Source organism: Magallana gigas, chromosome 2, assembly GCF_963853765.1.
Source record: "Magallana gigas chromosome 2, xbMagGiga1.1, whole genome shotgun sequence".
NCBI lineage: Eukaryota > Metazoa > Mollusca > Bivalvia > Ostreida > Ostreidae > Magallana > Magallana gigas.
The window spans coordinates 4,229,077-4,256,305 of NC_088854.1; the positions used below are offsets into that span (position 1 = coordinate 4,229,077).

Sequence of the window (27,229 nt, forward strand, 5' to 3'; positions counted from 1 at the left end):
CTAATTAATTAGATGCATATATGAGACTCCATGACAAGTTTGTGTATGGAATATATGCTATTCAGGTGACCGTTAAGGCCAATTGGCCTCTCGTATATTTTTAATGTCTTTTTTTTACATAGTTCAATGTTTTCTATCAGATTATGTCGACATCTTGCGGTTGAATCTTGTAGAGCGTAGATACCCTCATGTCCAGCAGCTACAGAGGTTGGAAAAGGCTCTCTTGGATATCAGCCACCACCTCTTACATCAGCCTACGCTGCAGTCAACAAGGACCAGCTCATCGCCAGACGCCGCACCAGGTTTGCCAGATAAAGTCTATGAAGAGACTCCTGAAACCCAGTGTAGTTCTCTAATGGGAATGTCCTCCGAATGGCTGTCACAACACATGGTGGCAAAACTTTTCGGTTTCCCCTTCCTAGATGGTGCCATATCCAGAGTACAAATCTCCTATAAGCGATGTGTCGATATACCATGTAAATAAACAGTCAATTATTGGTTATGATACAGAATTGTTGTTGTTGAATATTGTTGCTGTATCCTATTGTTTATTGTTGGATATTTTCATCATTTATTATTATTCATTAATGCTGAAAATTGTTGTTTTTAATATATTTGTTTCTGATTCCATGTCTATATTGTATATAAGTTATACAAAAGAGAGTAAGAATTGAGTTCATGATTCATTCCAGTTTATTCATGAAAATTAAACAGTTGAAAACTGGTTATTGTCTTACTCATTGATTGGTTCGTTGTCATGCAGTGGCCCCTCTCTTTGGATGTACTCATGGAGACTAACTTCAAGGACTCGAGCATTCAAGCAATTGTCTCTGTAATACACTCGAACTCACTTGACTCTCGAATCTGGTCAACAAGTGGGATATCTGCACAGCATGTGCACTCCATTGTTGTCTCCATAACTTTGCAAGAACCACATTCACACCTTTGTTAAAAGATAACATTTTTTTTTATATTAGTTGCATGAAAATCGTACTTTAACGGGAAATGAAAGTTAATGCAGGAGGTTCTTTACTACCGTAATCATTTAAAATTGAATTACAAGTTACGGTGATAAACGAGTATACCTGATTTTTAGACTATACTTTTACAACAATGAACATTCTATTCATAAAAAACGAAAAGTAAATGAATTTATTATATTTATTTATTAAATAAACATCTCATAAAGAATTATAGTAAGTATCCTTACCATATTGTGTTAGCACGTCAGTCGAGCTGCTCATTTCCACGGACTTCATCGTCACTTTCCTCGCTACTTTCTTGGGCTATATGGTCGTTATTTATCTACACTGGGGGCTCAAACATTTACGGCTGGATGTTAAGATTCTCAAGAATGTCAGCAACATCAGAAAAAACGTCTTCCATGGCGAGTAAATGTCAAAAGATAACGCAATCCTACTATGTGTTGGCAGTCAGCTGTTGAAAGAAGGTCGCATATGACGTCACAGTACCACGTGACACGCTACCTAATTAACGGGTTGTTTTGACGGTCGGGGCTTAGATTTAAATCGATATTATAGCTAATTAACGCTTTTATACAGCAAACAAATTGTCGGAAGTGATTACTATATACACTAGGAAGCCCAAAAATGTTAAATGTCCCGTAGTTCAGAAATGTGCGATATGTCCTTTAACAATGCTTAAAAATGTTATATAGTATACTATTGATGTTTTTAAGTATATATATTCACCAGTAATGACATATGTGTCTTAGTATTTTTGTGTGCTTTCAACATAGAAGAAAATGTTTCTATTTGAAACAAAACCATAGAAGAATTCTTTTTACAAATATGAATATTTATAGCTTTTGTATACTGGAAGTAACTTATATGATTTATTATTCTTTAATATTATAAAACTAAATGGGTGGTCTAAAAGTAACGTCACAGAATGCATGGATCTTCTCATGTTCTCATCAGCGTTGTATTATAAAAAAATGAGTAATCAACATTTGCATGATAATAATTTTACTTCGAATTAAAAGGTTTATCAAATATCATTGTAAAATTGAAAGAATATCATTGTTCAGAACATTATGTATGTTATATCGCCGCGACATACATTTCCAGTCTGACTGTTTTATCTAAGAAAAAATATGTCAAGCTGTGAATTGAAATAATTTTAATCTACACATTTTTTTCAAGCTATTGTTCAAATTTAGATAACGTAGATAATATGAATTTTACCTCTAAAGAGCTAGGCCCACGAAGAGTCAAAATCCGCCCCGTTAAATGGCAAAAATGAAACAATAGTTTTGATGAATAATTTTCTGCTTCAAATATGGCCCAGATATTGTACTTCATTAAAGTAAGAAAATCTTCAGCATCAGTGCGAATATACCGTATACCCGTTGCTCGAAATTTCCTTAAATACTACAGTTTCCTTAAAATTATCACATTTTTATCATATTGATGAACGATTTTGGAGACAGACCTGTACTCATGAACATTTTGCAAAAAATTTAACGACGGCCATTTTCCTACAATTCTGCATAATTAAAAAAAAAGTCTATGAATATGCTGTAAAAAAAATAATTCAAATATATATATAAATATTTTAGCAATTAGTATATTTTTAAAACCCTTTAATTTATATAAAAAAATAGATGCATCTCAACAAAGATAAAACCTGCACCAGGCCTGATCGTATATAGGTTTATACATTTGCATGTACAATATGCACAGGGCAGATTCAATGGACTTAAATAATTAACGTTCGATATTTTATTACACTAAATATTGTGGTAAATGTTTGAATAAAGACTTACAATTGCTGTAAAAAGGGCCCATTGATGACTCCTGCCCCCCTTAAAAATTGACAACTTATTAACAAATTATTCACTTTATTTAGAATGTGTTTGGCCAAATATGACATTGTCAAGAGAAAAATTGATTACAATATACCTACAGTTTAAACGTGAAAGTTACTCTAAATACAGAAATAACCTGAACAGATTAACCTGAACAGTTACACAATATTTATAGAACGAAAAATATATCCTGGTTTTACCTGCCTCAAATTCAATTTAATTGAAAATGAAGAGATTCTGAACAATTTTATTCATTTATGTTTTATACGTTATCACTTATTCAAATAAATAATTATCCTAGTAAAATGTAATGAAATACAACAATAAATGGGCTATTATTATTTTGAAATCTTGATTACTGTACAGTAAATCAATCATTGTTAATTTGCTTTCAAAGATTTCTCACATTTGAATTTATATACTTTAAAGCTTGTTCGAATGAAAAGTTTTATTATATCTATATATTAAAAAAGAATTATTTTGTTTTGATAATCAAAGTAAAACGGATGATCTAATAATAATAAGTTATTATTATCTATTTAAAACTTAAATGTGTTCAATCATTGCTTATCATAAGAATTTTTGTATGAACGTGAAAACCAACGCAATTATTCTCGAAAGTAACGCGTTAACTTTCCCAAAAAATAAATAAAAAGATAGACAAATAAGCTGGAAAAAAGATTATTTACTGGTATACTGACTATGTTAACAAAAACAGGACACAAGCCTTGTTTACATGACAAGGAATTGTGAGCCCTTTATCTTGCTTATAACTTTTCAAATCACTCTTAATTTTCTTTTGATTATTAGAAATGCCTTACTAAAGCATTGTAAACAATAGAAATCAAAAAATAAATTTGACCAAAATCGTGACCATGCCCCTTTAACAGTAAGGTAGTGAAAATTATAAATATACTGTCAAAATCTAAAATATTTGTTCACATTATGCAAGATTAAAACTTATTTTCCATTAACTTCTAAGACATACCTTTAATATAGACACGATAGTGTGGTAATAAATAGTACAACAGATTACGTTATAAAAACAAAGTAAAAATAGATTTAACATTCATCGGATAATAATTCATCTTGTGATAAAAATACATCTAACGATATATTTGAATTTTAAATGGCGTACTTTACATGCGTCAGCCATTATGATTGATTTAAGATGTAATGTTTATCCATTAACATTGTTTGGTTTTTCATCCTCTGTCCTTAAATTATCAGCTTTGGAATCACTAGTTTTCTTGTTTGTAGCTCCATGGTCATGGTTTTCATTTCCAATTTCTGAGTCTTTATGTTGTATTTTGTTTGAGTTTTGGTAATTACGGTAGCAAGTATACTTTATTGGCGACACCAGCGCAAAAATTGCTTCAGCGAGACGACAAAGCTTTTCAAAATAAATTTTGAAAATGAGTAAAAAAAATAGTTAATTTACAAAATTACCCCACTATTTTTCACTAAATTCCAAAACGTAAACTTACATTTGGAAAACCTTACCTCCAAAGTCCCTATGATGAGTAAGGAAAATTGTAGCAGGCTGATTTTGTATTCCTCGATGTTTACAACACTTAATAGTCTGATAGGAATCATGCAGTTCTTTAAAAAATGTTTCCGAACAGTTAGATATAATAAATTTGTATGATTAGTTGTTTGTCTTATGTTATTCTTAAGCATATCATAATAAAGATAAACGTTTGAATTAATATTAATTTTGACGGATTATTTAACATCAAAAATAATATAAAGGATTAGATCATTAAATTTACAGATTTATAAGTTCCAGGACTGACGGATGAATGACAAGCGGTCGGTGCATTTCCATAATCTTCCTCTGAAACATAATTACAGCAGGTTTTTGGTATCTGTGAGGCCGTTGCCTGACAAGAACCGGATGTAGTACACCACGGAGTACTGTCAAAGTCGTTGGTCGTTCCTTGTACTTGGTTAATAGCACAGCAGTCATACTGATAATTTAAACCAAATAGATATGGTAAAACAAGAGACCCATGGGCGACATCGCTCACCTGAGTAATACTAGATATAATAAAATCAGCCTTATAGAGGTATATACAAAATATATGAATAATGTCATATAATAGATCCTGTATAAAAAAAAAAAAGAATCCCCTGCATATTCTTAGGTTTATCATTGAGTCCCTTTGTAACAGGATGATTTCACAGTTTTATCATATATTGAGCATCGCAGATCTCGAGAAGAACTTAAACAACTGTTTATACATGGATTATAAATTTTGAACCAGTTGTGAGTTGTAAGGCCCAAGAATTTCCAGGGGATAGAGTCTAAACAATTTTCAAAAATTAACAAGGTGTCAAAATGCTTGCATATAGGTAAACTATAGATAACATCAATTAAGTTTTTGTGATGTATTAATTTATATTTGAAATTTTCAATTGTCTTTGTCTGTGATAACATTACGAATAAATAACCGAGAAACGGTATTGGCTGCGCCGTATTAATACATAGCGTGTGCTACATAAGAAAAATAGTGGTTTAAAATAATATTGTTTTAAAGTGTACAAATTGGAAATAATATAAATATAAGTAATAAGGAAACATTCTTTGAATATTATGAGATAACAAGTTCCGTCAAAGCGTGGTCAAATCTATCATGAAGCCCTTCGGGCTTTATTGAATTTGACAACGTCCCGACCGAAATTATGTCCTCATAATACTCAAAGAATGATTCCTTATTCCTTAAATATGTTTTTCTCCTGTAAAATTGGAGACCACCCCACCCCCCATTGTGGCGCAACCCTTATCCTGATATATTCGAAAATGTTTACAAACAGACATAGGGACGAAGGAACGGAGGTCGGATAAAAAGTGATCAGAAAAGCTTACTTGAGCTTTCAGCTCAAGTGAGATAAAAAGTGTATATGGATTTTATAATATGAATAGCTATTAAGATATTCCCTAGTTGGCCAAAGTGGGGTTCGCAAAACGTCGACGTTAACGTAGGTCTCGTCATAACTTGAAGTTTTTGAACCAACTATTTTTAACTACAAGGTAAAATGACTTAGCAAATATGTATGGTACACTGTATTATATCCTGAGGTATGATATATTCTTTGAATGTTCCGATGCAAATGATTTGTATTTAATATAAAGGGAGACTACTTGAAATGTCTACAACAACTCTTTTTAGGTCATGACAGATTTTGGTCTCATTTTTTGTGACCGTTGTATCCCTTTTATCATTAGTTTTCGCATATTTTCAATAAATTAATGTCTGAACATTACGTTTGCCAAAGTTTGTGTTGTTTTCCTGTTCTGTTGAATTTGCCCTAGAATTTTTGTTATTTTTTTTTTCAAAAAAGTATTGGAGATTTGAAAGTGACTAGAAATTACTAGTGAGAAGCATTCTACAGTTTTATTTAATACATTAGACTCTGGTCTGTAAACCAAGCTATTTGATTTTCAAAGCATTTTTGATCGTTTCCTGAAATGGGATTCAGTCATCTCGCCAATACTCTTTTAACAATTTTCACTTTGAGTTGCAATTTTAGCATTACTCCGGTCTTCCATAAAATATTTCAGAGCAGAGCAGTTTGACTATTTATTTCTTTTATCCTTTTGTAAAAATTCAACATCTGTATGACGACTTGTTTCTGTCTTTCCATAATTTTTCTCCGGTTAGTCGCCATGTTGTTACAAGGACAATACTAGTAAGTGTTTACTAAAAGGGATTAACTCAGAGAATCATTGGACACATTTTTTAATTCTGATTTTCAAATATGCTTTAAATCCTTTTCAAAATGTACATTACAGAGAAAAGGAAGTTACCGATGCCCTTTTGCACACTCATTTATAACACACGACTTTAGATGGGTAATTGGTACAAATTGTGTTTTGATATCTCATGAATTTCAGATATATAACCACTGTTTGTGTTTTTAACGTTTTGGTATCTTACCTTGATGAAGAACTTGTTAAAGTTATTTGATATTGCATCACTGCTACTTATGTTGTCGGAAGTGTAATTTTTCTCCAACAAATTAAACACCTTTGCTTTTATTTGAACAAAGTCCTAGACGGACAGAAAATGAAATCAAAGTTAAACGACACTTGACATGTGTTGTTGATCGTAAACAAGGAAACATTTCTTACATTTGATCTGTATAATATATCAATTAAAATATTTATTTTTTTATTTCAATCAGAACTGACTAAACAAAAGTTTTTAAAAAAGATAAAGAAATGGTACGTACTGTGTCTTTTTTTTCTTCTATGATCTCCAGAACATCAGTGTAGGATAAAAGCATTACTGTGGAAAACATTATTGCAACACCAGCAATCTGTGAACAAGTCTACATTTAGTGACCGAATTTAATGTATTTCAACAGAAAATTAAATAAGAGGGAGTTATTGACTTATATATAAAGGTATTACTTACAAAGATGCAGATTGTCCTCATTTTAAATGGTGTAGACAACATCAAAAACAAAATTAAATCCACAAATATCATTCCTATTCCCCAATAACGTAGGGTGGATAACTCATCCATAATGTCATTGTAAGCACAGGGAGAGTTGACGTCAAGACCGAGTAAATCAAGCGCCTTCTTTAAATCACAAGGTTTGGCCATTAAAATATCTGTAGTTAGATATATCAATACGATTCCTAATACCTGCAAAATCAAAATATGTCAAGATAGAGAAAATGGTACAAATAATATGTCTAAGAGTATAAAAAACAAACACATTTGAATTATATTTACCATAAGTATCCCATTCAAAGCCAGCAATACAGAGCACGTTCTGCTTTCTTCAATATCCAATTTAAACTTCTGTGGAGAATCAAGACTTTTATTATGTAATGCGTAAACATGTGCTGATTTATGATTTTCTGCTATCATTTCTTTGCTAGTTTGAGTATATAACGTGGCAACATTGTTTTGGAAACTGCAAGTGATTCGTTATACTGTATTTAAATGAAAATATGGAAGATGTATTCTGCATTTTGATAACGTTATTGTTTAATGTGTTTAAGGATGCCTCCTTCTTTCTCTATTGAAAATGTGATGATCTATCCTTTAAAGCATTCAGCGAAATACCTTGCTGTTTTCGTCATTGTTTCTCTTTCTTTATCATTATTAAGTTTTTCCTTTTTCAGCGGATGAACTTACTTTTTTTTTTACCTTTTCTTCTTCTAGAATTTTATTAGGGTCTTCTGATTTCGAAGGAAGACCCCATTGTTATTCTGATGTTTTTTTCTATCAATATGTTTAAGGTCAAGATCTAGTAAATGATTCCAGACTGTCATTTTGGTGCTAGAACCATTATGACGTCATAATTGACTTGATGAATCTTTTCCCGTATTTTACGGCTTTAAAGGAATTATGTAGAAAATTTAACAATATTTTGACATTCTATATTTAATCACGGGAAAAATAATCCCGGTACCAATATTCAATTTGACATCATTTTAAAAAGGAGGTCAAGGGCTTGGTGAATGCCGTTTTTTGGAGAGACTGTAGGCATTCTAGATATATTTCATTAGCGAAAAATGGGCAAAACTCCGAGAATTGTTACTTTTTACCTTTATATTTCATAGAAAATGGTTGTTTTAAACATGAAATTTCATTGTGTTTACCAAAAATTTAAGCCCCGGTACATCCTATGAAACCAAGATATTGCTAGGAAGCATCATTTAAATAATATATATTTTGAATTTCATAAACCTGTAGGTACCTTTCATTTACAAGATCTTGACCTTAAGGTCTGAAATTTTCAGCGATGACAGACGTCGCATTTTTGGCACCTCGGTCAAGAAAATGTCCGCCATTGCTTCAGGTTGACAGCGGAGTGAAGTTTTCTTTAAAATGCAACTTTTCAGTTCTTTTGAATAGTTTTTTGGTTTTATTTGTAAAGTTGTTAGTGACCCTTTTATGGTTTCAGAATAAGTAATTTGTTTAAATCAACTCACGCGTTTTCGAAATATTGTGCATTAAAGTCCTGAATCGCCAGTACGCGTAACTGATTTGTTAGAGTCGAGGACTTCAACACGGACGACCCGATTTTTTTTTCTTCCTGTCAGTGCTTGGATTTATAAATTTATATCTAAAATGATGGATTGATCTAATTTTCATTTTTAGTTTTTAGTTCATTTTTAAAGTTATAATTCTTTGGGGTGAAATTCTAAGTTTTATTTAAAAAATAAAATTTAAATCAAGCTCAAATCACCTCAAACCGATTTAAAACATAATCATATATGTTATTCTTGCAATTCTGTGGCCGATGACGTCTATTTGGGGGAGGGGTGATTTTTTTTTTTAAATTTTTAATTAATTTAAATCGTATTTTAATGACCTCAAACCGAGTTTTGAACATGCTATTTAAGTTGATCTTGCATTTCTGCGTCGGATGACATCTTTTTCGAATTGCTTGAATGAAATTGATTTTGTTAATATACATTCAATTAAATCGTGTTATAATGTCCTCCGTCCGATTTAAAACGATCATTATAGCATTGAATCATAATATTTTGAATTATACAGTCTCATAACTGCAGCAGTGTGCATATAAAATTGAGTAACGCGCGTTAGCGCGTTATGAAAATTTGTATGCACACACCTATTTCAAACGATCATTTCTTAAGTTGCGTTTTCACTTCTGCGTCTAATGACATCTTTCCAATTTAAATTTTTGTACTGTGTTATTCATATATTTTTTAAACGCATTTGAATATAGTTAACATGACCTCAGACCGATTTTAAAAATATGATATATGTGATGGTCTTACAATTCAGCGTCTGATAACGTCATTTTCGAATTGATTGAATGAAGTTTCTCACATTTTCTTTTAAACTCAGTCAAAATTTAGTCAAATTTTTATTTAATCTCATCTTTTTATATATCTTATAAATCGTCTTATTATAAATCGGACGGAAGACCCACTCGTTGATTGCAACAAAAACAATATAGTTATCAGTGTCTTCCGTTTAGAAAATTGCTCTTAACAATATGCCACCAAGACATTTTTGGTTAATGGCCTAAGTAAGGAGTTAAAAGGTCTGTCCCTAAACCACATGCGTTTAGATATTTATAGAACGGTAAAGAAGAAATAATACGACTGATTCTTGGTATGACTTAAAAAACTTGGAATTATTTAAAAACGAAATAAAAAACGGTTGAACTACGAATATTCTGAATAAGTTAAAATACGACCAAACAATTTTTTGAATTCTTTTTTGTACGAGTTTTGAATTTTCCTAGACAAAGCCGCGGGGATAAAAAATAACCGACAAAAATCGATCAATAAACCTCTGTATTTTTGCAATGCATAGTCTGATTTAAAAAAAAAAATCTAGATTTGAATTCGGCATAATAGTGGTCAGGTCGATATTGACGAGAACAATATTATTGCCTCTATAGTTGATAACAAATTTATGCTCAGTAAAGAGTTATACTAAGAAAACATCTACATGACCTTTTGACCCCTAATTTGAGGAGCCAGACCTTCTTTCTTGATATCAAACGAATGTTGCTATAAATATAATTATATTATGTTCAACACTGTGTTTAGAAATGTTTACCATTCTAGAAACTCATGTATACATGTGATTAACCATAATTTGACCAAAATAGACTTTTAACTAATAACCCCTAATGACGTAAAACACAAGAAAATCATTTTAATAAAAGCATACATAACTGTAAGAAAAACACATTTGCATCAATAACCTATTACCAAATATCCCCAAGTAAAGGGCAAAAATAAAAGACTTAAGCTCCATCTGGGTCCCTTATTTGAGGGACCAGTCCCTTTTACTTAATATCAAATGAAAAGTCTATTTTTAAAGACAAGTGTTTAGAAATCCGTTACCGTTCCTGAGCTATTTGGGAAAGAACGCGTTTGGAGCTGATCCTATATCTACTCATAAGGTCTGTTCTACGAAATTTTGATGGTTGAATATTGTTTGGAACATTATTTTAGGCCTGTTCTGTTTTATATTGTTTTTATTAAAATAGTTGTCCTTTCTAAAATATAAGTGATCAAAGTTTTGGACTTCTGGACCAATAAAACCAAACCAAAAATAAATTAAAACAAAAAAAATAAAAACAACTAGACGCTCGTTGCGAGCAACTAGAGGTCTTCCGCTTGAAAACGCCTTAAAAAGGCTATCGGGACAGTTTCCTTAATTTCTTAACATCTTCTCAAATTCCAGTAAGCCTCTCTAAGGATTTCAGCAGACATGTCTTAATACTAGGAAAAGACGATGTTACTGTGATTTTTGATAAAATTCAAACAAAAATTATTAAAATCCATCATTTCAGGGACAACATTTAGAATCGAAGCACAATTAAGGAAGAAAAAGGGTCGGCAATCGGGGATTCAACCCAGGTCTGAACAAATTAACGCGGACGTCTGAGAAAACATTGGATTGAAACTGTTGTTATAAAAAACGTATTTTCAATCAACCTCAGTATTTTGCTATATAGAAAAACATTTTATTTCATCAATAATATTAATCATTTTATTTCATGAATGATAATCGTATCCCCATCCGAGAGAGATTATACGCAGGGCAAAGCATATTATCCAATGACGCGTCATAAAGCTGAAATCAAGTTGGGGCAATTTTGAAGAGGGGTTTATTCACATGGGAGAATAATTAATTCAAATTCCGATTTAATAAACTTATATTTTACCCAGATGAAAATTTTCGCCAGGCTAATTTATACGGATATGCACGTTCATTGTTTAATCTAGCTATACACTTATTAAAAAATACTGGTATCACTTATATGGACATGTTGAAGATTTCTGAGGTACGTAAATATCATAGGAGAGTTTACAATCAAAACTGTGTTGGAACTGGCGGTAGTGATGCTGTAAGGGGATTTATCGTGCTTTCACCTTTCTGACTCGGGGCACTTTAGCACTAAAACGTCCATGAGAGAGAGAAAGAAAGAGAGAGAGAGAGAGAGAGAGAGAGAGAGAGAGAGGGGATGGGTTCGATGAGTTAATCAAAAATCGAATTGGTAAAGAAATTGGTAAAAATTGTTATCTGTTTCTTTGATTCATCGATTATTTTTCTTTTTTGTCTCAAGTATATCTTTGCCGACTAATACTGTGTGATAAAAAAGTCTGTTAAGTTGGAAAATAAAATAACATACATCTTACAAATGTAGCATGGTTAATTACCCCCCCCCTTTCCCGAATCCACTCGATACCCCAAAGTTATGTCTCAACGATCAGTGTTAGGCAATAGGTTAATAAGGTTGGAAATTTATGAATTTTTGACTGCGATGTTAATCACTTATCCCGCTCTTGGGCGAACATGTACATGTTTGTAGACCTTTGTAAATAATTATAAACTTTAAAAAACTGATGTTAAATAATCATAATCCCGATCCACCCTGCCGTAATGATTTTTTTTAATCAAAAGTGAATAATCCGACTCTTTGTTTTAACAGTGTATCTCCACGATCGGTGTTTACATCTGTTTATACCTAGGCCCAAACACACATACACGGGTGGTCAATTTCCACACCGTATCGCAGTCACCCAGTCGTCAGGGTTAGAGTGAAAGAGAGAGAGAGAGAGAGAGAGAGAGAGAGAGAGATTGCATAGTGTTTTGTAGTGTTCAGGAAATCAATATATAAGCAACATATGTCAATGAGTGCATGTATACATGCATGTGTGTATCTATATATGAAAATAAATTCTAATCAGGCCGTGTAAAATAACGAGGGTGCATTGCTAAATGTTGTGTGCATACAGTCATTGAGATGGCGGCATTTCTTTGATGCCGGCAAAGCGACCAAGCAAACTCTATTTGCGGTCGAACTGCCGGGGTGCTTCGGCGGCATGTCTTTGATGTCGGCGATGCGACGAGCGTCGGAATTAATTTAGAGAGCTGCTGACAGAAAAGAGCTCTATATTTGTACTGAAAAAAGCCGCTATTTATTTTTTTATTTATGACAAAAAAAAAACCGGAAAACATTCAAATCCATCATTTTAAGGATATAATCATTAATCAAAACACAAATGAGAGAGAAAAAAGATTCGGTACCCAGGGACTGAACCCGGGTCGCCTGGGCACAAGTCCACCACTCTAACGACTGAGCTACGCGGACCCTCGCTTCGGAACTTTGGAGTCCAAAATCTCAAGAATGCGTGGATCGATTTTAAAACAAATTTCATATTCAGAAGTTTTGAGAGCGTCTCTATCGAATGAAAAATAAAAAAATTCAAATCCAAAAAATTAAAAAATTGAGGTTTTTCATTTCCTTCCGGTGACGAGCGATAGTGACAGCGGACGTTTGGATATGCAAAGGGCACTGCGGCCGTTCATTCTCTACCTTCTCTGAAAACTTGAAAGTCCTATCTTGAATACTTTTTTTAGAAAAATCGTGAACAAGCAAAAACATAAAAGCTTTAATATCTCGGTACCGGAAGTGACGACCAAAAACATTTCGTGTAATTTTCTTACAAATTTTGTTATCAATAAGATCTGAAAGTTTCATGAAAATCAGCTGAAGCATTTTTGAGAAAACGTAACAGAAAAAAAATTAATAACTAGACACGATCTCGTTGCGAGCAACGAGGAGGTCTTCCGTCCGATTTTTAGAAGAGGAAATGACCTTGCCTTTTATCTTCATCAACGAAACATATCAGGAAATGCAGATGTGATCTAAAAGTGCGATGGATGAAGGATTATACACCCTGTTGGATCCCTTATATAAAGAACCAGCCCCATATATTTCATATTAAATAAGAAGTCTTTTGACCTAATAACAGATCTAATGACCTGTAATAAAAAGAAACCGAAGAAAAAAAAGATGGTCTGCCTTTGTAAACGGAAGACCCTAATAACAATAAGAATAGAAGGGTCGACGGAAGACCCTAATAATAAAAGACTGTTTTTGTCTAAATCTTAATTGAAGAGTGTTTTTCAACTTGTACTACAGTCCAACAACCCTTTTATGTTGAATATTTTAGTTAGAAAATTAAATAAAAAGGAGAGAAAGAAATAGAGAGAAAGAACAAATCTTGGCTCCGGCGAGATAAGAACACACAGCCTTTGCAGGTGTCTCAAAACATGTTTGACGCGAAACAATTCCCGAATTTGTCTTTGAATTTGGGGCGTTTCCGCCCGGGAGAGGAGCTGAGTTTTTGTATGAGATGAAAAACAACGTGTAAGATGTCTGACTATTCAGGTTTGGTAACAGTGCGAGGTCATTTGAAATATTGATGCGTGTTTGTGTCTGGAGGGGGTTGAAAAGACCGAGCTTGATTTTCGTCTTAAATAAATCGAAAATAGAATTTTGAGGTGTGGATCTCGGATTCGGTTAACAACAATTAGGGGAAGTCCAAAAACAATGACTGATGCATTTTACCCATGTATTTCAGTTTTGAGAATGTTTTTTCGTGTCGTTTACTGTTATGTTTGACTGTTTTATTTCAGCAGGATTGATAAAATCTTTATAAATGTAGAAATAACGAAATCAGTAACACGTAAATTTATTCGGTAAAAATTTGATGACAGTAATTTCCACAGTTCTAACATTCATATGTAGTTCACATGCTATCGTAGATACAGACTAAACGGAAATATAAACTTTGGAGGTTTTTCTTAATCCCAGACAGGCAACAGATTTGTATCAGTATATAGACATGCACAAAAAAGGAAAAAGTACACCATCTTTAATAAAAATGACTTTTTAGCGTTGACTTCCAATCAGTAAAAAGACAATCATTAAACAATGAATTTCAAATTATTTGAATCCATAGACATTATCCCGTAACTTGAAATAATTACATGTTTAATTTTTGGACGCCAATGTACATTTAGCCTCTATCTAATTTACTACATGTTACCTGTACTAAGTTCTTATGTACTTTAGAGAGAGAGAGAGAGAGAGAGAGAGAGAGAGAGAGAGAGAGAGAGAGAGAGAGAGAGAGAGAGAGAGAGAGAGAGAGAAATTTTCTAGTTTTTTGTAGTGTTTAGGGAATCAGTATATCAGCAACGTATGTCAATAAATGCATGCATACATGCAAGCGTGTATCTATATATGTGAACAAATACTAATCAGTTCTCCTTTTAAAGCCATGTAAAATAACGATGGTGCATTGCTAAATGTTGTGTGCATACAGTCATTGAGATGGCGGCATTTCTTTGATGCCGGCAAAGCGACCCAGTGAACTCTAATGCGGTCGTACTGCAGGGGCGCTTCGGCGGCATGTCTTTGATGGCGGCGATGCGAACTGCTGACAAAAACGAGCTCTATAATTGTACTAAAAAAGCTGTTATTATTTTTATTTATGATAAAATAAAACGGAAAACAATAAAAAGCATCATTTTAAAGGTAAAATCATTAAACAAAACAAAATTAGGGAAGAAAAAATAATCGGCACTCGGGGATGGAACCCGGGTCGCCTGGGCACAAGTCCAACACTCTAACGACTGAGCTACGCGGACTCTCGCTTCAGAACTTTTGATCTTAAAATCTCGGGAATGCCTGGATCGATTTTAACACGAATTTCATATTCTGAAGTGTTTTAAGCGTCTCTATCGAATAAAAACATAAATAAAATTCAAGTCTAAAAATTTGAAAAATTAAGGTTTTTCATTTCCTTCCGGTGACGACCGGAAGTGACGGCGGACGTTCGGATATGCAAAGGGCACTGCGGCCGTTCATTCTCTACCTTCTCTGAAAATTTGAAGGTTCTATCGTAAATACTTTTTGAGAAAAATCGTGAACAAGCAAAAACGTAAAATCTTCAATTTCTCGGTACCGGAAGTGACGACCAAAAAAAAACCCGTGTACTTTTCTTACAAATTTTGTCATGAATAAGATCTGAAAATTTCATGAAAATTGGCTGAAGCATTTTTGAGAAAACGTGACAGAAAAAAAAACCAATAAAAATAATAGTGAAAAAGAAACAAAGCAATAACAAGAAGGTCTTCCGTTGGAAACGGAAGACCTTAATAAATCATTAATAAATCTGTTTCCAACGGAAGACCTTAATAATAATAGAGGAAAAGAAACAAAGCAAAAACAATAAGGTCTTTCGTTTCCAACGGAAGACCTTAACTAGACGCTCTTTGCGAGCAACAAGAGGTCTTCTGTTTGAATACACATTTAATAGGGTATCGGGACAGGTTTTTTTTATTATTGATCAACACCATCTCAAATTCAAGTAAGCCTCTCTAAGGATTTCAACAGACATATCTTTAGATTAGGAAAGGGCGCTGTTACTGTGATTTTTGATAAAATTCAAACAAAACTTATTAAAATTCATTTCAAGGATAACTTTTTGCATCGAAACACAATTAAGAAAGAAAAAAGAGTCGGCACTCGGGAATAGAACCCGGGTCGCCTGGACAAAAGTGTACCACTTCAACGTGGATCAATTCTAGAATAAAAATACATATTCTGTATTTATTAAAGCGTCTGTATCGTAACGTGGCAAAACAATATTTCAAATCAAAAGTTGAATGATAAATGGTTTCTGCTTTCTTTCGGTGACGACCGGAAGTGACGGCGGATGTTCGGATGTGCAAAGTGCACTGCAGCTGAAGAATAACAATCATCACTGAAATTTTGAGAAACAGAGAGAGAAGCTAGGCTTAGCGAAGTAAGATTACTGAATTCAAAATCCAATGATATTTCCAAAAACTGACTGACATTGTCTGACATTTGCTGTACATTAATTGTACTTCATTGTACCTTTTACTAACTACCACTGTACCGCACTGTACAGTCCTACTGAAGCACTATACGGCACTGTCGAGGAAACTGACCAGCACTGTACCCTACTATACACATGTACCATTAATTTGAAAAATAAAATCTTTCTCAAAATCTTCAGTATGATTTTTTCATCGATATTCATTTTTATTATGATAAATATAGCTTTAACATTTTGTACAAAGAGAAGAATGCATTCATTCAATATCTTTTATCATTTACTTATTTTTATTGCTATTGAATGTTACGATCACAAAATAATGACTCATTTAAAGATCTTGACGAGCAAAAAAAAAATCCTAATCTGTAAGGGAGGTTACGTAGTCCGTAGTATACTTGTAACTTCAATAATTTTTGAAATGTGATTTGCACCAAGAAAGGTGGGGGGGGGGGCGGCAGCACGCTCCCCCCAGATCCTACCTGCCTGTATAAGACAACTTTTCTAGCTAGAAGATGAATATTTGAAATTAACATGTTGAATCTGATTTTTAAAAAGTGCATGAATTTTATGTAAGTATGTTATTTCGTGAACGGTCATAAAAAGACCTTGGAACATTAACTGACCAGATTGGAAATAGATAGCTTACGTCAATTTCACCTGTTACAGTCAAAACATTTGAAATGGGCGGGAACAAATTAACGCGGACGTCTGAGAAACTGTTTTTATAAGAAGCATATTTTCAATCCACCTCAGCATTTTTAACTTGCTATGTAAGTTAATAGAAAAACAATTTATTTCATCAATAATTTTGGAAGATCCCCACCCGAGTCGGAAATCAAGTGGGGGCAATGTTTAAACGGGCTTCATTCCAAGAGGAGAATAATCAATTGAAATTCCAATTTAATAAATCAATATTATACCCAGATGAAAATTTTCGCGATGTTTATTTATACGGATAAGCGCGTTCATTGTTTATCTAGCTATATACTTACAAAAAAAAATCAATTATATCCAGATTTTGAAGATCTCTGAGGTATGTAAATTTTGTAGGACAGTTTACAATCAAAATTGTGGTGGAACTGGCGGTTGTGATACTGTACGGGTATTTATCGTGCTTTTACCTTTCTGACTCGGGGCCTCAAACTTCAGCACTAGAGATACTCGTACGTTAGAGAGAGAGAGAGAGAGAGAGAGAGAGAGAGAGAGAGAGAGAGAGAGAGTTTTCATAGTGTTTTATAGTGTTCAGGAAATCAATATATAAGCAACATATGTCAATACATGCATGTAAACATTCATGCACGTATCTATTAATGTGAAAAAAAACCTAATCAGTCCTCCTTTTCAAGCCATGTAGAATACTTAAAACGTGGGTGCATTTGCATTGCTTAATGTGTGTGCATACAGTCAATGAGATAGCGGCATTTCCTTGATGCCGGCAAAGCAACCCAGCCAACTCTACTGCGGTCGCACTGCAGGGGTAATTCAGCGGCATGTCTTTGATGCGGGAGATGCGACAAGCTTTTGAATTTAGCGAACTGCTGACAGAAACGAGCTTTCTATTTATACTAAAAAGAGCCCCTACTATTTTCATTTATAAGAATTAAATGAAAACATCAAAATAAATCATTTTAAAGATAAGATCATTTAACTAAACACATTTAAGGAAGAAAAAAATATTCGGCACTCAGGGACTGAACCTGGGTCGCCTGGGCACAAGTCCAACACTATAACGACTGAGCTACTCGGACTCTCGGTTCAGGACTTTGGAGCCCAAAATCCCAAGAATGCGTGGATCGATTTTAAGACAGATTTATATTCTGAAGTTATTTGAGCGTCTCTATCGAATAGTGACAAAATATTTTCAAAACCAAAACATAGAAAAATTAAGGTTTTTCATTTCCTTCCGGTGACGACCGGAAGTGACAGCGGACGTTTGGATAAGCGAGAGACACTGCGACTAAAGACTCTCTACCACCACTGAAAATTTGAAAGTTTTATCTTTGATATGTTTTGAGAAAACCCGTGAACAAGCGAAAACATAAAATCTTTAATATCTCGGTACCGGAAGCGACGACCGAAAATTTGATCAAGGAATTTCTTACACATTTTGTGTTCAGTAAGATCTGAAAGTTTCATGAAAATCGGCAAAAGGGTTTTTGAGAAAACGTCAATGAAAAAAAAATAATAATAGGGGAAAAGAAACAAAGCAATAACAATAAGGCCTTCCGTTGGAAACGGAAGACCTTAATAATATAGGAAAAGAAACAAAGCAACGGAAGACCTTAATAATAGTGAAAAAGAAACAAAGCAATAACAAGGTCTTCCGTTGGAAACGGAAGACCTTAATAATAATAGAGGAAATGAAACAAAGCAAAAACAATAAGTTCTTCCGTTGAAAAATACTGGAGACAATTTTTTCACATATTAGATTGTACTACTAAGTTTACACATTGATGACGTCAAGACTTAAAGTTGAATGTCGTGTAATTTGATCGGACAGAGCTGTAAACAAACAGATTAAAAATATAAGTAATAAAATTCTTATAAAGTATATTGGTATGATTTATTAAGAATTGAGCAAAAGAATATTGGAAGAGATGCTAATTTTTTCAATCATTTGCTAATAGTTATGTAAATTTGTTTTTATTTCTTGGCCAGGCGTTTCATTGTCATTATTAACGATATAAATATCTGACAGGAACAACATAACCCCGCATATATTGAACTTATAATTTAACATGTATCAATAGTGTGATGAAAGCATAAAGTAAAAAGTGCTGCTAGAATCCCGTGTTTTGTGGTGCTTTGATCAACATACCCTTTTCCGTGAAAACTGTATTCAAGTTACGAAAGTCTTTAGCAGCGAATTAATATAAAACTTAGAGTTCTGCCCTCTCCTGATATGTTTATTGTTTTGTGGAAATAGCGGGGTTAATGTTGTTCTATCTCAAAATCTTAAAGAATACACATACACTTTTATAGTTATATAATGCACCGATGTGGCAGTATTAAACTAATTTATTGCATTGAAATCTTTTCAAAGGAAAATACTATGTGTTTGGACTGATTCAAAACAATTAATTTAACGATTTTTTTATATAACAGTCAAAATAAGACGCTATTTTGCCCGTATATTTCCATAACATATATACTCATGCATGAAGACATTTTTATTATCTATAGTTAGATATATGGAAGATGAACATTTTTGCTTCTTAGACATATTACAAAATATTTTTCAAAACCTGCTATGGAAAAAAGACTTTACGAGCTCTTTTGGTCCCTGATGTGATGTCAACTGAAAGTTTTACAAAATAAACTTTATTTACATCGAGTGAATTTCAGCGCCTTTTAAGCTAGCAAAATAATGAATACCGAAAAACACATTTACAATCCTTGGTCTTCAATTCGTTAAAGTTTAAATTAAATATCTTCAGTCGTTAAGGAGAAAATCCATCGTCAAGCGACCCTTTGAAAACTGCTAAACGTTTAATATCTCAAAACAAAAATGACGTCATCAAAATGAAATATTAGTGTAAAGTTAAAATCAGTACATATGATATCTGTAGCTTTGATGAAAATCGAAACCGAATGCATAAAATTTGTTCGAAAAAACAAAAATAACTTGACAAGATCTCGTTGCGAGCAACTAGGAGTTCCTCCGTCCGGTTTAAGAAGTTGAGATACATGTATGACCTTTATTTTGCTTCAAGAGCTGAACATAATTTTAAAAACTTTCGTTGAAAACTTTTAGACCCCTTTAGATTTGAGTGGCCAGTCCTTTTTTTGGATACCAAATGAAAGGTCTTTAAATTTTTAACACATTTTTATTAGGTACTGTTATTAAGATTTTGAAAAATATTTGTTTGGGGGCCCTTATCTCCTTATAGGGACCGTTTAACTAAATTTTGTTGGAAAAATCTTGTTAAAAACATTATTAAAAGCATCGTTTCTTCTAAAATGCTTTTAAAAAAAAAATAATCCTCCTCCACCAGATATGTGATCAAAATATTGGAATTCTAGCTCTTTACAAAAATCGAATTACGTAAAAATGTGATACGATTAATTATGTACAGATAAAATACCTGGAAGATGCACATATTTAAGGTGTTTCGTTCCAACGGAAGACCATACTATTAATGTGCTGGTAAAGATTATTCTTTTTTTTTTTGTCTTCCTAGACGCGAACATTGAGGCTTGATATCGTCCTCATTTCTGAACGGTTTTTGCTCAAATTTTCAGGGCTATTAGACTTTATAAAACACTATCTTAATCAATTCATAAATTTTAAAATCCCTTTTCTGTTAAGGAGTTATTCCTCTTTTAAAATTTTATAGGGCCTTTGGTTTCCAGACAAAGGCTCCGAGACTATGATAGCAGGGAATAGGAATTCAACGAATTTGAATAACAGAGACATTGTAGTTGTGCACATCGGTTTGTTGTTTTTGGGTTACGTTTTTTATTTAGATAAAGGTAGGGTGTTAAAAACAGGACTCCAAAAAGTGCGAAAATTTAGACATATTTTCCTTTGTTTCTTTTAAACGAAAAATATGTTGTTAAAACATGTAGAATAGAAGTTGTGCAGAATATCAAGGACACCAATAAAAAAAAAGGGCTGGCCCCTTAAATTAAGGGCCAATAGCCCCTAAAAGTTATCGCTTTATAACTCAAAAACGGTTAGATTTTCGAAATGACTGTCGCTGGAAAAATTGATTGTTGGGATCTTATAAATGTCGTTACAATGTTATTTTGATAGTGATTTGTGTTGTATGAGTGTAAAAAGCTTTACATGTTAACATGTACCTGTTTTCATTTGGCAATTAACGAAAGTTTGTATGCGTACAACTGGCATAAAGTTACCACAGGAAGCATGCTGTTTTATACAGGAGGCATTAATTCATATAAAAAAGCTTGTTTTTTAAGAATACATGTTTTTTTTAAGGAGTTTAAGTCATTGTTGTTAAGTTCTTATAGTGCACAATCCTTAAAAACGAGAATCGGAAAATAAAACATTCTTCATTTTTTCTAGTTAAACACAAAATACGGATTTAAAAAAATGTATGCATTACATTCTAGTTATCATACTGCATGTATCTAAAATCTACCTTGAATCAGAGCTCTGTGTGTGTGTGTGTGTGTGTGTGTGTGTGTGTGTGTGTGTGTGTGTGTGTGTGTGTGTGTGTGTGTGTGTGTGTGTGTGTGTGTGTGTGTGTGTGTGTGTGTGTGTGTGTGTGTGCCATCACGTAAGCTCTCCCTCGCCCGCTGTCGAGAAAATCACCGTGGTCGCGGCTAGACTGCCTAGTGGTCAGCAGTTATTTAATACACGAGAGTTGTGTCTCTCATATATTTATTTAGACGCAAACTCAATAATTGTCTTAGTTTTGATTAACAGTTTATGGATTAAGCGGAAGGGTGTCAATTAAGAAATCGTTTAGTTAATTATCAATAAAAGCAATAACATTCTCAGTCTAAAGCAATATCAGACATAGATCAATTGTGGGTTTTAAGTTAAAAAAAAAGAACTTTTATTTGATAGAGTTTAGTCATTATACTGCAAACTTTTCGAATCTTCCTGGGTTCTGAGCTGTCCGTGTGTGCACCCTTACGTAATCTATCCTTCGCCCACGGCCGAGAGGATCAGCCACGGTTCCACTACTTAAAGCTGACATAAATTCATAAAAGCATTTGGTCGCCATATTGGTTTCGATCGCTCCTCTACTGTGACTGGGGTATATATACCGGTTGAGAAAGTTACGGTCGGTTGCATTCTGATCGAGGCTATCAGGTTGCACGGACTTTAAATGCATGATTTACACAATGTAGTAAAATGTAATAAATAATAAAGGAAACAACAATCAATAAAATACAAAATATATTTATTATTTGAAAGAATTTCCAAGGTATCCGTAATATTTTGCACAGATAGTGCTGCCTTAATTCGCATGCACATCGAACACGTGTGTCGTTCATACAGAATGCATAACGTCGGCATCATTTTTAAAACCCCGGCGGCAGTACATCCAACACAAAAGCTAAACGATAATCAATCCAAGAAAGCAACAACGTAACATCGTTTCAATCTGTTCCTACAAAAACACTACGTTTCTAAAATCCATGCGATCATTGACATTGCTCGATCTGCCACAGTGTGTAGTTTGCGCATGTGCGATGTTATAATATACACAGGAAAACGGTCTTCACTTATCGAGGATTTTTGAAGTATCTGTGGCTGGATTTCAGTCTGAATTTTGTTTCGTCATTCATTGGATATGCCTTGCCAGTGAAGTGGTTGTCATATTATTTTTATTCCCAACGTGTTTATACACGTCTTTTCGTTCAAGGTTACGTGTTCGGGTGAATGAAATACCTGAATGCGGTGAAGCATGAATAGTGCTCTCGGCCTTATATAAGGGGTGTGTAGCGATGAGCAGAACAATTGAAATCGACAACTAATATGGCCACCCCTGCGAATGTGTTCGAAATGTTTTCTTTATCGTTGCTAAGTATGTAATAAATCCAGAGGTGCTCGACTGAAGGTTCACGAGACTTCACCGAGATTTGTTCAGTTCCTGTGAAATTTCAAGCGGAAGTATAAGTGTTCGGATAATATTCTCAAAATATGTAAGTACTGGTTAATTTTCATATCATATCATACTTCAATGTATGTTAAAACATCAAAATCTTTTTAAATGTATGTCTTATTTCACCATCAAGCGGTTATTTAAATTAAACGATGTTATTAAGAACAGAGTTATCGTTCGTGTTCAACCACGTGTAGAGTGGTTGAAAATATAAACATTGATTTGCTAAATAAAATCATAGTCATGTTTGATGCTTGTGGTGTGCAATACCATGTTTTTAAATAAAACAATGGGTGAATATTTTTCATAAAAACTTGGTATATCGAGCCATTTTCAAGGAACATTGTGCATAAAATAGTATAGTCGTTTTCACTATTGATGTAATTACTAGGTCAGGCGCGGATCGAAAATTATTTCCAAGGGTGGAATCTCTACTACGCATGTTAATTGTTTCCACAGCAGAAAAAAAACTATTTTTTGGTTTGTTACATTTATTTCTAGAACACATTTTATCCACCAATTAATGAAGATAATGTTTAAAATCAATATACGTCTAGAATTTATATTTGACAACAAGTACCTAGATTCTATAAAATAGACTATAAACACGAGGCACGATTTTTACTGCGAAACTGAAAGGGTCAAATGAAACCACGTGGTCCAAAATTTAAATGACAATAACATTCGCAGGGGTGATGGCGGTAGTCGGAGATAAAAGGGAAATAATGCGTATTTATGAATTCATGTCAGCTTTAACGTTAAGCGGTTATCTAATACACGAGATTCGCACACGCATATGTATATGGACTTGTTTGGATTTATATAGCCGTAAATACAAGAACTGTTTTAATTCATGTTATAAATGTTTGTCCATCTTGTATCTATTTAATCAAACATTTGAGTGTAAATTAAAATGTCGTTCTGAAAATTAATAAAAGCGATATTACTCCAAATCGGAAACATCGTCAGCCATAAAATAAAGGATGGTTTGTAAGCCTAAAATATTTTAAAAACTGTACAAATATTGTTTTAAATCAACAAAAAAAAAAATATAAAACAAAAACTAACAAATATTAAACCTTTAAATGATCATCCCTCGCACATGGCCGAGGAGATAAGTTGCGAGTAGACAAGTGATCCGCAGTAGGTTCGTGTTCCTCTACATGCACCTTATTACGCGTGCATGTTTCATACTTTGTACGGACACAACTATCTTTTATTTTGTTTTCAACTATTATATTGGTTTAAGATGAAAAGATAAATTTATTTTACTTGTACAGTTGATTAAGCATTGATTTACACGATGGCGTAGAAGGTAATTTAAAAATCAAATCAAATTATAATCAAAGTTCCATGTTACATGTTTGCGGTAGGTGCTGGACGATAAAACAATGTCCTGAATTGCAGCATTCGATAATTATTTAAAAGAATATTCACATGAATTTTCAAACAAGTTTAGATTAGATTCTGTCGGTCACATAAATCAACGAGAGAAAAGCTAGAAGTACCTGTAAAATGCAGAGTTCAGAGAACAATAGTAACTAAAATAATAAGAAAAAAATCGAATAATTCTTTGTTCGACCTAAAAAAATCCGAATGTTTTTTAAGTACGACTTAACAAAAACCTCTCCGATTTCAAGAATGTCTTAACAAAATAAACCCGAATGTGTTCATGTACGACTTGACATGATTATTTTTGGTACGAATTATCTTTTAAACCAAGAACGCGGAATCAAAATTTCCGGAAAAATCAAATCTTAAACCCAAATATCTCTGTAGTGCATGGTCACTATTTTAAAACAAATTTCAGCGTTAGAGTAAGCTTAAAAAGTTCTTTGTTTTTTTAAAATGAAAAATATCAAGTTATCGCTTATAAAAAAGTTATCATAAAAATAGTTACTAGCCCTTTTAGCCCCTAATTTGAGGGGCCAGCCCCTTTTTTCTTTATATCAAATAAATGGTCTCGCAAATGTAAACATATTTTGTTCACATGTATTCACGAATTGTTAAACGTTTTCGAGATATCTGAACAGCGTTGTTTTAGGTGCCGACCCTTTAACTCCTTATCGGGGCCACCAACAACAATTTTTTAATTGCCATATTGTTAAGAACATTATTCTTAACATTTTGTGTTCTACATTGATTTTCAATATATTTCTCATTTTTCAGATATTAATGATCAAAGTTTTGAACTTCTGGCCCCTTGAAACCCCTAGTTTCGTAATATATGACTTAGCCATGGTTCTGTAAATATAAACAGCTGTACAGTGAACATTTTTGCTTCTATAATTAATAACAAATTTTTGTTCAGTAAAGAGTTATTGTAAGAAGATTTTAGAGCCCTCTTGGCCCCTAATTTGAGGGGCCAGCCCCTTTTTCTTGATATCAAATTAAAGGTCTTGCAAATAAAAACACATTTAGTTCACCAAGTGTTCATAAAGTGTTTACCGTTCTTGAGATATCCGTATAAATGTGTTTTAGGGGCCGACCCTTAAAATCCTTAGTGGGGCCATCATCAAAAAATTTCAGTTGGCATATTGTACAGAACTTTTTTTTGAGCAACTTTTGTTCTACATTGCTTTTCAAAATGTTTCTCCTTTTTCCGATATAAATGATCAAAGTTTTGAACTTCTGGCCCCTTGAAACCCCTAATTACGTAATATATGAATAAGCTATGGTACTGTATAGATAAACAGTTGTACAATAAACATTTTTGCTTCTATGATTGATAACAAATTATTGTTCAGTAAAAGGGTATTGTAAGAAGACTTTAGAGCCCTCTAGGCCCCTAATTTGAGGAGCCAGCCCCTTTTTTTTGATATCAAATTAAAGGTCTTGCAAAAATAAACATCTTTTGCATTACATTATTTCACAAAATATGTATACATCAAAAGATATTTCAGAAAATGTTCAAAAATTTTGTGGAAAAATTTGGTGCTTATTTTCAGGTTCAGGCGAGCTTCGAAGCCTTGCACAATTTTCTTAAGTGAAGGCAATGGGGTACATCTACATACATTTATCTACAATCCCTGCAAATGTCAAGCTTCTATCTTGATTAGCTTTGGAGGAGATGCGTGGACAAAATGACCCTTAAAAATTTACAGAATCGTCAATTTCTGAAACCGGAAGTGACGCCATAAGTGTAAATTTTTATAGCCTGGAGTATTTACAATACCAAATAAGTTCTGAAAATTTCGTGGAAATCGGTCGAATGGTTTTTGAGATATAAGCCACAAAAAAAGTCAGAGGAAGAATAATAATAACTAGAGCAAAGCTCGTTGCAAAGCAACGAGTGGGTCTTCCATTAATGTCGAAAGGAAAGCTAAAATTTCCTGTAAGATGCAGAGTTCTTAAACCATAAAACATAAATAACAAAGACAAAAAGAATAGCAAATCGAATTATTCTTGGTACGAGTTAACAAAATCCGAATGATTCAAAGTACGAATTAACAAACCTTATTGATTTTAAGAACGACTTTGCAAAAACAAATCCGAATGTGTAAAAGTACGATTAAACAATTATCGAATAATTTTAGGTACGAGTTAATTTCACTCTGAACATAAAACTATTTTCTTAACTAAGAATGTGGAATCAAAATTCCTCTATATCTCTGTAATGCATCGTTCGATTTTAAAACGGATTTCAGTTTTAAATTATAAATAATAAGCTTTCAATTTCTGCTTTATGATTAATAACAAATTATCGCTAAAAATTAAGTTATAATGAAAAGACTTTGTAGCCCCTTTGGCCCCTAATTTGAGGGGCCAGCCCTTATTTCTTGATATCAAATAATAGGTCTTGTAAATATAAACACTTTAAGTTCAACAAGTGTTCAGAAATTGTTGACCATTCTAATGATATCTGAACAAATATGTTTTAGGGGCCGACCCTTAAACTCCTTACCGGGGCCACCAACAAAAACAAATTAGATCCAATATTGTTGCGAACATTATTCTAAGCATTTTTTGTTCTATAATGCTTAACAAAATATTTCTCCTTTTTCTAGATATTAATGATCGAAGTTTTGGACTTCTAGCCCCTTGAAACCCCTTATTACGTAACATATGACCTAGGTATGGTACTGTATAGATAAACAGATGTACCTTGAACAATTTTGGTTCTATGATTGATAACAAATTATTTTTTAG

At 33.2% G+C, this 27,229-nt stretch overlaps 2 protein-coding genes across 2 annotated transcripts in view; both read right to left on the bottom strand.

Moving 5' to 3' along the window:
* Positions 1-3,504: 3,504 nt before the first annotated feature.
* Positions 3,505-7,136, bottom strand: LOC136272649 (uncharacterized). Its single transcript, XM_066074608.1, has 5 exons — positions 7,067-7,136; positions 6,772-6,885; positions 4,603-4,800; positions 4,334-4,432; positions 3,505-4,223 (listed from the first exon to the last, which is right to left on the bottom strand). Exons 1-5 carry the CDS (start codon positions 7,133-7,135, stop codon positions 4,011-4,013), a joined length of 693 nt encoding a protein of 230 aa, XP_065930680.1. The 5' UTR covers position 7,136; the 3' UTR covers positions 3,505-4,010.
* A 58-nt stretch (positions 7,137-7,194) lies between these two features.
* LOC105320305 (uncharacterized) overlaps positions 7,195-27,229 on the bottom strand; it is a 42,025-nt gene continuing 21,990 nt past the window's right edge. The window contains exons 8-9 of the mRNA XM_066074362.1: positions 7,576-7,644; positions 7,195-7,485 (exon numbers count right to left, since the gene is read on the bottom strand). Coding sequence (XP_065930434.1) covers positions 7,195-7,485; positions 7,576-7,644 — 360 coding nt within the window. The remainder of the gene's footprint in view (positions 7,486-7,575; positions 7,645-27,229) is intronic.